Below are 10,764 nucleotides of genomic sequence, written 5' to 3' on the forward strand. Positions count from 1 at the left end.
CTGGTTGGAAAACCTGTTTCAGACAACCACTACTCTTTGTGAAAATGTTTCCTGTTCTCAGCTCCGTTGTTATCGAGTTGTGAGATATGCTCACAAGTGAGTATGAAACAGTCTCCTGGCTTGGTCAAATCTTATTGGCTCTAGATAGATCTAGAGCCTGTGACCTGTTCATATGATTCTCAGTCTTAGAAGGTGTTCACATGTTTTTGAACTAATCATTGACCTCTTTTTTAAGGCTATAATGTCCTTTTTGTAGTATGGTGACCTGAACAGAAAAAGAAGTCTTACTAGTGCATTTAAAAGCAGGAGCATAGCTTTTCTTGATTGAAATCTCTTACTTTTTCTATGTACCCAAGCATTCAGTTTGTTTTGTTTCCCTACATTGCCTTGAAGAGGACATTAACAATTCTACATCATACATTTACAGATCCCCTTCATGTGTAGCTTCATGCAGCTTAAAACCACAGATGCGCTGCTTACCATGTGGATCCTTTTGTACACTGTTAAATTTTAGATGCCAAGAGTCCGATCCATGATCTTGTTTGTCTTTGCTTGTTGTGTTCCATTTAACAGTGTTTGAAGGAGACAGCCTCTCATACCTGTTTGTGTTTTGAATCAGGGCCCAGGAGACATTCCTGCAATGGGATCAGTGTAGAAGATTCTACAACTTCCTCATGGCAGATAACATGAAGAAGATCATTCTCTCCCACAGGTGCATAAAGCTTTAGAGATAGAACAGGTTTGCTTAACACTCAGTGATATAAAACACTGCAAGAGAGAAAAGCTATGACTGCAGGTCTTTGTACTTTCTCAATTAGCAACTTATGAGTCCAAAAAAAAGCCATAAACACTCAAGTTCTTACATTTCTGTCATACTTAATCCCAATAAAAAAACAGCATACACCATACATTTAGTTTTTATTTTGACAGACCCTAGGTCCATTTTTCTCCTGGTGTCCGTTATCATATACAAGCTGTTCAAACATCATCACTGTGGAAATACATCGTTATATGGAAATACGTAATACATCTACATCGTCATCTGTGGAAATGCAAATACTATTCTAAATAACACACAAGCGTTTTTAACTGTGCAATTAATAAGACCATGCAATTCACTTTTAGAAATGAGACAAAACAGACAGTGCCTGTGTAATGTTGCACTAATTGTGCAACTCTAGGACATATGTTTATAAAAATATAAATGTTCGTGACGAAGTGTGTTTTCATAAAGAAGCACAGTGCTCTTTAGTGGGAACTTTGAGTTGCTAAGTCTTTCTGTTGTGTGTGGCAGGGGCATGCTGTTTGGGGAAACTTCAAGCAAGAGACCACTAATGATGGAGGATGCTGATCTAAGCCGGCTCTACACTGCCACCTCTCTCATGCAGATCGATGACAACATCATGAGGTGAGAGCCAGTGCAGTGTACCGGTTTTGGCAGAGCATAAGTGGCAGTGGCACCAATTTACCCAGTTCTAAAGCTGTTTTGTTTTTTTAATTATTTTGTATTTTTTAGGATAGAGTGTAACAACAGCTGTGGAAGTCTTTGTTGTTTTTTTATCGTTTTGTTTCCTTTAGTCCTGGTTGGGTTCCTTATTGGAAACAAAAGCCTGCTGTGCAAATTCATTACACGTGCATTTTGGAAAGTGGATTTGATTGATTTTGTGCATTCAACATTTTGTCTTGTAGAAAATTCCATGGATATAACTCCTTGAAGGAATACTATGAGAAGGAGAGCTGCGTACATTATATCCACAATGTGAGTATGACATGACTTGTTTTCCCTTCACATTTCCTTTTTCTTCTGCAAGAAGGAGCCACTTTCTTGTGTGTTAATGCAGTGCCTGTTGTGTTGGGGCTTTCTGAATTCATTGTTGTTTCATGGATCTTTTATGCGGAGAAGGGGTCACGGAAACCCGACTTGAGTTGTTACCATTCAGAATTGGTTCTGTGCTTCATTGATTGGGAACAGAATGGTCTGAAACAAGAATGTGAACAAATTCAGGCACAAACACCACCAACGTTGAAGCATGGGTGTTTAATCCAACAATTGAAGAGTAAGCTCCAATGGCCAATGTTCTGTTGTTACTGACTTTTGATTGATTCTTACAAGTCAAATTGGAGCATTCTTTTCCATTATTGTGAAGTCATCACATTCATGACCAAGCGAGGAATCCAGGGGTAAGACAACAGTGAAACAGTAGACTTTTAACTTCTTTTCTTGTGGCACATTAGTATAAACTTTATTCTCCTCTTCTTCTCACTGCAGTCATTAGGGAAATAAGCAGGTTGGCTAGAGTATATACAGTATTTCCCAGCTGCCACTGAAATTGTGTCAATTAATGCAGCAATACTTTTACATTGGTACTAGCTATCAAACCTGTGTGAGGTATTTTTCATTTCCGTGCTAAAACCCGCTTGCTGATAATCGTGTTGCGTTCCACCCATAGCATAATTCTGTTAAACAGCTAGAACATCACAACCCCTAAGGCGGCATGCAAATCCGTTTACCACGTATAAAACACAGCAATGCTGCTCCATTGTTATATCATCCTCAATGCTTAATTTTAGAAAAGTGTTTATGCAGTTTGATGGGATTTGTCAATCAGAGATTACAGATTGCACACATGGTCGAGTATATATGAACTGAAGGCAGAAATTCTAAAGTAAAGGAACTGACACAAATGAAATATTTAAACCTCTGCTGGAGCAGCATTGCAGTATAAGTAACATAAGATGGAGGCACTGATCACACATTTTCAAGAACAAATAGAACAGTTTGAGAAAGCTAAAGAAAACTTTCATCTGATAGAAGAGGAGGTTTTTGTAATTATTTCCCAGCAGTTTTGAGCTTTTAATTTTTTATCTGCTATTCACATACACATCTTGCCAATTTGTTTTTGGATTCACAAATGTTCTTCATTTCTTCTTCACTTTTTAAGATCTGTCAGTGATTTCTGAAAGAAGCAAATGCAGTATCAGTATTCTGCGAGGGAATCAACGGTAAAGAATGTAAATGCCTGAGAAAACATAAGAAACTAGCACTTTTCTTTAAAAGCTGCTTTTTTTATCCTCTCCAGTTTGATACTCACTAGTGTTAACTTGTTCGTGATCATCCCAGGTCAATGTGCCACTGCTGCTGGTGAACTCTGCAGATGACCCACTGGTGCACCAGTCTCTGCTGACTATCCCCCGCACACTCGCAGGTAAGAGGAGTATTAGGAAGATGTGTGTAAAGGTCAAGATGGATTTTTGCTGAGGTTATTGAAATTACAAAAATTGAGACTAGAAATGCAGAAGGTTATAGGGTTTAAAAAATTGTTGCTTAAAGACCAGGACAGTGAAAAATTAAAAGCAGAGCCCAAGCATAGGACATTCTTTAATTATATAGCATTATATTATATGCATCCTATCATTTCAACAAATGAATAAGATCTCTGCCCACCCATGGACAGGATGCCGGGTGTATAATTTTCCCAAGGAAGCAGAACACTGGAAATATCCCAGTGCATATTGGCTTTCTGCACCCACACGCTGAAGTTTCCACCATCACATACTGTAGATAAACTGACTGTTTTCCATATTTCCCCAGGTTAAATCTCTTTCCAGTTTCTGTTTATAAAATGTCAGCTTCATTTTTGAATAGCTGGTAGGAGGCATGTGTAAGACAAACAGGAAAGAGTGATGTTGCAGCAGTACATTTAGAGATGAAGAAGTGTCTGGAAAATGTCGATTTCCTGCCCTCCCAGATACCTCCACTCTTGCTTTTAGTACTCAGCTTTCTATCCTACTACTTTCCTGGTTTAGTCTTTCACTTTCTCTTCTGCACTTCCTAGGGGGAAAGGGGCCGCCTGTTTCTAATTAGAATGGGCTTTGCGTTTGCTCAGGCACTAGGTTAAAGTTTTCAACTATTTTTTAACTAGGTTAAATTTTTCAAGGCAATGCAATACGTCCTGTGCCCTGTTAGGCACTGGAATTCATTTCTTTAGTACTTGAGAGAAGCATTAGCCCTGCTTTCTCTTCCCAAATGTCTTACTTGCATAAAACTTGAGGTCAAATATTGCCATAGGCCAAAACTCTTTTAGAGAAAACAGTTTGTGTAATTCAGGCTGTTTGGGTAATACTGTGCAGCCCAGAACAGGAAAAGAATCTGCAGTACCTCCCTCATTACTTGTGTATTTAGCAAAGCCTGTAATCTTGCAAAAATCAGCAGTGGACAACATACAGACCTGCTTTCTTTTACTTTCACTCACTGTTAAATGAAGACAACTGTATTACCCTCAAATGTGTACTTTTTACTCAGATTTGATGTTTCTATAAACTGACTTCTTTATATTTACTGTTGCGGTAAAACATCATCTTTCCTGTCTGCTCAACTCTCAGCTGTAAGGTGAACATCACACTTCCATTCCATTCTTCTCTTTATAAACCCTTCGACTCTTTGGCACTGCACACTGGAAAGCATTAGCTACATCTGTTGCCTAAGGTCTCAGGGACTCTGAATACATATGGGTTTCTATGTACCAGCTGTCTTCGGGCACCTTAAAGCAAGCACAGTGTAGTGCAAATAAAGTCCATCTGGGGAGCTAATTATGGGCCAGCGGTTTTGATTTCACCACTTTTTGGATGAAATATTCTGATATCTAGGGCATCTTCTTTTATATGTATTGCAGCACGGTAAAATATGATGCTGGTTGGTTTCTACAGTATGTCATTTACTTTCCATCATGCTGTTGCTAATGAGCATTCCTGTCGGAGGGCTAAAAGTGAAATGGCCTTTTAATATGACAGATGAAGTAATTTCTGGAGTTGTGTCCATGATGAAATGGAAAGTGTCTGCTTCTACAGAACTTGCAGTAAATGTATTACAGTATATATACAGAATTCTGTGTGGTTCAAACCAGTATTTGAAAACCTGCAGACTTCAAGATAATTATTGTACATCATTATGTTATTATAGATCATTGTATTGTACAACAAAGCTTCAAATGTAGAAAAAAATATGCAAGTAATAGTGCCTCTCTGGAAATTACTGTACAGTGAATTTAATATTCTATTGCCATCTACAAATGTTTTAGAACTGCCATTATAGTCGATTACAAATTCCACTCTTCTGGCTTTATTCTCTTCCCCTATTCTTTGTTGTTGGCATCTGTTAAGTCATTATCCCTCCATCTTTCTTTCTTTCCCCTGCTCTATTGCTTACCACAATGCCATTAAAAAAACTCCTAGAGTTTTTCCAGCTAAGCACGAACCAATACATAGGGACACACCTGGGTAATAGAGAAACCCCTGTGCAGACTCTAAACTGCAGAAAGTGTCTCCTCTTCTCTCTATGTCCTTCAGTCAGTCAAACATAAACGAAAAGAATTGCATTTAAAATGGAAGACAGGGGGCGCTTCTTTACCAAACATTACCCAAAGGGATGTGTGCTTATGGAACAAGCTATCCAGTCGTGCTGTTGAAGCTGATACTCAGGCCTCCTTTAAGAAACAGCTGCTTGAGATCCTTGGATCATTCAGGTTAGATGGGCCCAATGTGCTCATCTCATTTGTAATCATTATTATGCTCTCTTGCAGAAAAAAAGGAAAACGTGATATTTGCTCTTACGCTACATGGTGGACACCTGGGCTTCTTTGAGGGTGCCGTGCTCTTCCCTCAGCCTCTCACATGGATGGACAAGGTGATAGTCGGGTATGCTAATGCCATCTGCCAGTGGGAGAAACAGAAACCACCGTGCCAAAGTGGGACAAGGAGTGAGAAGGACTGCTCAGAGGACAAACCTTAAGATACATCCCAGCCCCGCCCCTCTCGTCACACCCTCGTCACCGACTCCTCCTACATTCACGCCCACTTTCTTACAGATGTTAATTTTTATTTTTTCTGTAAAAAATCTGCTATTGTGTTTTCTTGGTTTCTTGGAAAAAACACCTCCATGGTTTGGCACAGAAAAGGGAGCTCTATATTTGAACATGCTGGAACGAAAATTAGAAGGATTCTTTAAAATGGTTAAAAGTCAGCATTTATAAGGGGATTAGTTAGGCACTATTGATGCACAGCACTTGTGTATATTACCAATGTAAGAAAACATAGTGGAATATTACTTGCACAACAAAAGCTTCCACATAACAGTCAGCTATCTATGTTTATTGTTAGGCACTTAAGGGATGGCCACGACTGTTTTGCTGAGGAATAATCTGAGTTTACACTGTGTAGATCCTGTTTGCACTTTGCACCCCATTAAACTCAAAGCACTGAGAAGCTAAATTTTATAAATATCTGAGATTAAGTTTTGAAAGCTGTTTTTTTTTTGTTCAAAGGATATGTTGAATTGTTTTATTTTGTAGTGCATTAACGTTTTAGTCTCCCTTTTCATTTTAATTTCCCGGACATTAACTTTTGCCAACTTCAACCTTGAAGTTGATCACTGTAATGTAGAGCCATGGAGTTACTTCCTTAAATCTGATCTGAGTATTTTCTTGGGAAGTCTGTGCTTTTACAAATTAAGTATCAGATAGAGATAATCATCATGAGGTTCTGTGCAAAGTCATCCTGTATTTTTATATCACAATTTTCCTTTTACTTTTTTGTAATTGGTAGTTTTGGTTCCCGAAATTTTTATTTAATGAAATCCTAAAAATGAACACAAGTTCTATGTAGTGGTAAGTTTAACAAGGGAGAGAAGTCCTAAGAACTTTTAAGAACAATTTTCTTCTCCACACTAGAACAGAATAATATCAGGAGCAAGTTTATACTCTGTCTTCTACCTTTCACTTAGTATGCTTGAGTCTCTCATGAGAAAGTGAGAAACATCAGATGTTGCTAATTTCCATCTGTTAGTTCGCAAAATTACAAACACTGGGAAAGAAATGTTCTCTCTAACTGCCTCAACATCCAGGAAAGGTGTATATGATTTGTAAGAGTAGATGGTTGCTGTGTATTTCAGTTTTACTCTGTGCTTCAATATTGTTAGGTAACCAGTTTAGCCAAGTTTCATTGCAGTGGATTACAACAACATTTAAAATGAAACCTTAGAAAAAACAGTTTGTCATTTTACTTCACTTAACGGTCTGTTAGAACTTGTGTTTTTTCCAACAATTGTACTGTTAAACCAACTCATCAGTAATAAGGCTGTTAATAACCATCATCATTTGGTTTTTGAAGGGCATTAATTAAGAACCATATCGATTGGGTAATGTGCTGGTTTAACAATGATACCTCGCACTGTTAATTGTTTCTACAGGCCGACATACTGTCTAATCCTCGGTTTTAAAAAATGTCTCGTAACACCAAGGAATCGAAGTTTAAAAATTTACATTTATTGAAGAAGTACGCTTGGACCATGTCTATAGCAATAAAATTAAATTGCTGCTGGAGGGAAAAAGATATCTCTCTTCAGTGCCCTGAAGGGATGCCGAATGGCATTTCTCTGTGGTCTATTTTGGCCCACAGAAGGTCAAATCATATAGCTTGCGGTTGTCTTCGTGTAGTCAATGGGGTGTCGACACTGAAAATGATTTCGCTGATTTGTTGTGGGGAAAGTCTAGTAATTAGTTGTAGCTTCTGGTAACATGGTTCCAGTTGTGCTCTGTTGATAAAAGGGAGTTGGTAAAGTGAAACCTGAATGTTGACATGTGTGCATACTGCATTAATGTGTGTGAGTGGACTAACGGCAAACCCCCACCCAGAATTAGTCTAATCCAAAACTGCTCCTACTTAATTACTGTAGAGTAACTACTTGGAGATCTGATCTGTTTTGGGAGAGTTTTTTTTTGAGCGAATGATGAGTGAAAGATACTATTCATGGTTTTGGCTCTTTTTCTGTATTTGTTTTCACTTTGTTATAGCTGTTGTTGCTTTCAGTTCTGATCATCTCTGGTATCTTCATGTACTGTCACCTTTTCTCATTATTTTCTCTTCCAATCCACACAATAATGTTAACTCAGAACAGACTTGATAAAATATGAAAAAATACTTCCATCTGATAAGTAGCATTTACTGTATAAGAAATGAACATGTTATGAAACTGCAATTAATCACTTATAGCAATCACTCTAGAGAGTGATATTCCGTCTGGTTTATTTCCCTACTTTATACATAACATTCCCGGAATCTGGTTTTGTGGACTTTCTGTAGATGACATTCAAGTCCTTAGGTTAGGTATTAGGTTTTGCTTTATCTTTAAAAGGTTAGATTCTTTTTATGGACACATTGACCCTTACACCCATACTGCATAGAATTTACTAGTTTGTTTGGGGAAGGGGGTGCATAGAATGTACAATTTTATTTTGGGGTATAGGAAGAGCAACTCTGACAATCCTTAGTGTTAAACCAAAATAATCCGTAAGGGTTAATAAAAGTGAAATGTTCTAAATACCCTGAGCTCATTTTTCTGTATCTAATCTCAGAAAGAGCCCCAGGGATTTGAACAGCATTGTCTTTCAACTGGATGGCGGCATACTGTGCAGCACAGAGAGTATTAGGATTTTTTATTTTTATTTTGCAAATTTAGTTTTGTTTAATGCTCACCACACAGTCTCAAGGTGTTGGCAAGTAGGATCTATCAAGACAGCTTATCTTGAAAACAGAAACAGTACTGTTTCTAGAACTAGTCTGGAACCTTCTCCAATCTAACATTGGTGTACACCTTTTGTTCTAAGGACCATGTTAATTAATATGTAGTGGAGAATAACAAGCTGTCTCTAACTTGATCTGCTTACTCTTTGAGTACCAGCCACGTACTCATCCATCAGAAAAGTGTCTTTGTTTCATATGATTTTACTTAAAATCTCCTCTTTGCCAAGTTTCCACTTAATCTTTACATTTAAGTTACAATAGTGTGCCTAGGTGCACATTGAGCCTAGCTGAACTAGATTTGCACACTCATAATATTGCAAGGGCTCCTTCTATAGATTTGGAGTGTAAACCTTGTCATACTGTGTGTAGAGTTGCCATTTCTAGGACCAGAGTATAAGGCAGATAAGCGTCGGCTCCAGGTAACAGGATAGATATAAAATATATACAGTAACTAGCTTTAAGGTTTTTCTGGACTCTATAAGTAATTTAAACTACTTCGGAAATGTGCATTATTTTAATCCAAAGCAGAAAGCAAATAGGAGATTAAAAATGCTCAGATGAGGTGTGAAAGACTGGACCTCGGAGGGTTAATCTGAGTGTGGATGGTTGTGATGAAAAATGAATACAACCAAGACACCAGCTAAAGCTGAAGGTTCTGCTGCAGCTTCCTTCCATTATTGTGTTATGCCTTTTTTTTTTGTCTATTTCATGAAAAGTTTCAGATGCTAAACTGCATTTATTTTCTTCACTGTTTTTCCTGTTTTGATAATTTTTATTTTAAAATTATGGTTGATTATGATGTTCGATTGGATGTGTGTGTGCTTACTTATATGTGTACTGTATGTGTAATCACCACTCCTGGGTGTATAATAAAGGGAGAGAAACGACATTTATAACTGCAAAATCGTTACATTAGTGAAACCTTGCATATTTACCATGTATAATTTATACTGGGGACCAAGTTTGTTTGGTGGTACTTCTCATGTTACCTGTAACAGACACCTTTAACTTGAAGTACATAGAAAATGAGTTTTTTTTCTATATGTATACCCCATGGTGTGTTTGTTTTCTTATTGCAATACATGGTTAGTGAGATATTTCAATTACTAAAAAAATGTTGTTCTTCATTGGTAGCAGTTGTGTCATTGTCTTGTAGTCTTTTCTTTTTACAATCAGTATATAATGGTAAAGAGGCTTTCCTTTGCTACTTCAGCGGGCAAAATCTCCACATTATTCTGAGTGTGGAGGGTCTTATACATATACGCAAGGGATCACAAAGCAGATGCTTTATATCCATTTCTCTCCAAATAGTTAAGGTTAAAGGACTGCTTAGGAGCATAAACTGCATATGTCATTTTGGAACCAGATCTTTATATGTTTATCTTTAAAAAGGAAGAGGGCAAACTGTAGTCATAGGAAGGAAATTGTAACATCAGCTATTAGTTCCTCAGTCTTTTTCCCCTCTGAGCAAAGAGGCATATTGGAGTCTTGCTGAGATCTTTTAAAACGGCTCAGGCACTCAGAAGACACCTGTGCCCTGTTGACACCAGCTTTTTAATGGAAACCAATCTAGAGTGGTGGGGGGGAATGTGTAATGTAAAGGCAGTGCTGCTGACGAGAAAGCAAGTTGTCTGTGTGATCCTTAGAAATGACAGGCCTGCATGAAGCAGATATGAGTTGTGAGGGTCAAAGTATATTGTAACTCTCGGCTGAATGTAAAAGGGTTGATGTTTCCATTTTATCAATGTTTGTTAATGTATCTAAATAACTACTCATTTAAGGCTTTACACATCTATGTATACTTTTATTTTTTTTGGACATTCAAATTTTATTTGACAATTCTGGTTATTGCCACATTTCAGAATGGATTACAGGTCACTTGTGTGTTTTCGTTCAGAAACCAAGGGTGTGTGATGTAATATTTCAAGAAAAATTACAGTTGTGTTTGAATTAAATTATTTTCTTGTAAATATACTGCCTCTCATGCGTCATTCTTTATTTCTAGTGATGGCTCTAGATGGACTTCGTTTGTGTTGTCACCTCAGATCCTTACATAGTTTAAAAGACATCTGAAGATGTCAGTAATCAAACAGCTGAATCGCCCTAAAGGTCAAAATCTGCCTAAATTGTACCTAATTTATGACTTCACTTACAGTCCTGTACCTGCTTAATCTTTCTCAAGATTCT

The 10,764-nt window shown here is 37.6% G+C and overlaps 1 protein-coding gene across 6 annotated transcripts in view; it reads left to right on the plus strand.

Annotated features, from left to right (window-relative positions):
- Window positions 1–10,551, plus strand: part of LOC102696829 (abhydrolase domain containing 2, acylglycerol lipase) — a 28,179-nt gene extending 17,628 nt beyond the window's left edge. For 5 of the 6 annotated variants that reach the window (XM_015343235.2, XM_006628848.3, XM_015343236.2 and 2 more), the window contains 5 exons: window positions 620–712; window positions 1,295–1,408; window positions 1,690–1,759; window positions 3,122–3,206; window positions 5,580–10,551. In XM_015343235.2, the coding sequence (XP_015198721.1) occupies window positions 620–712; window positions 1,295–1,408; window positions 1,690–1,759; window positions 3,122–3,206; window positions 5,580–5,788 (571 nt within the window). In that variant the 3' untranslated portion in view covers window positions 5,789–10,551. The remainder of the gene's footprint in view (window positions 1–619; window positions 713–1,294; window positions 1,409–1,689; window positions 1,760–3,121; window positions 3,207–5,579) is intronic. The other variant, XM_015343239.2, reaches the window with a different exon arrangement.
- Window positions 10,552–10,764: the final 213 nt, after the last annotated feature.

The sequence above is a fragment of the Lepisosteus oculatus genome, chromosome 5 (assembly GCF_040954835.1).
Source record: "Lepisosteus oculatus isolate fLepOcu1 chromosome 5, fLepOcu1.hap2, whole genome shotgun sequence".
Classification (NCBI taxonomy): Eukaryota; Metazoa; Chordata; class Actinopteri; order Semionotiformes; family Lepisosteidae; genus Lepisosteus; species Lepisosteus oculatus.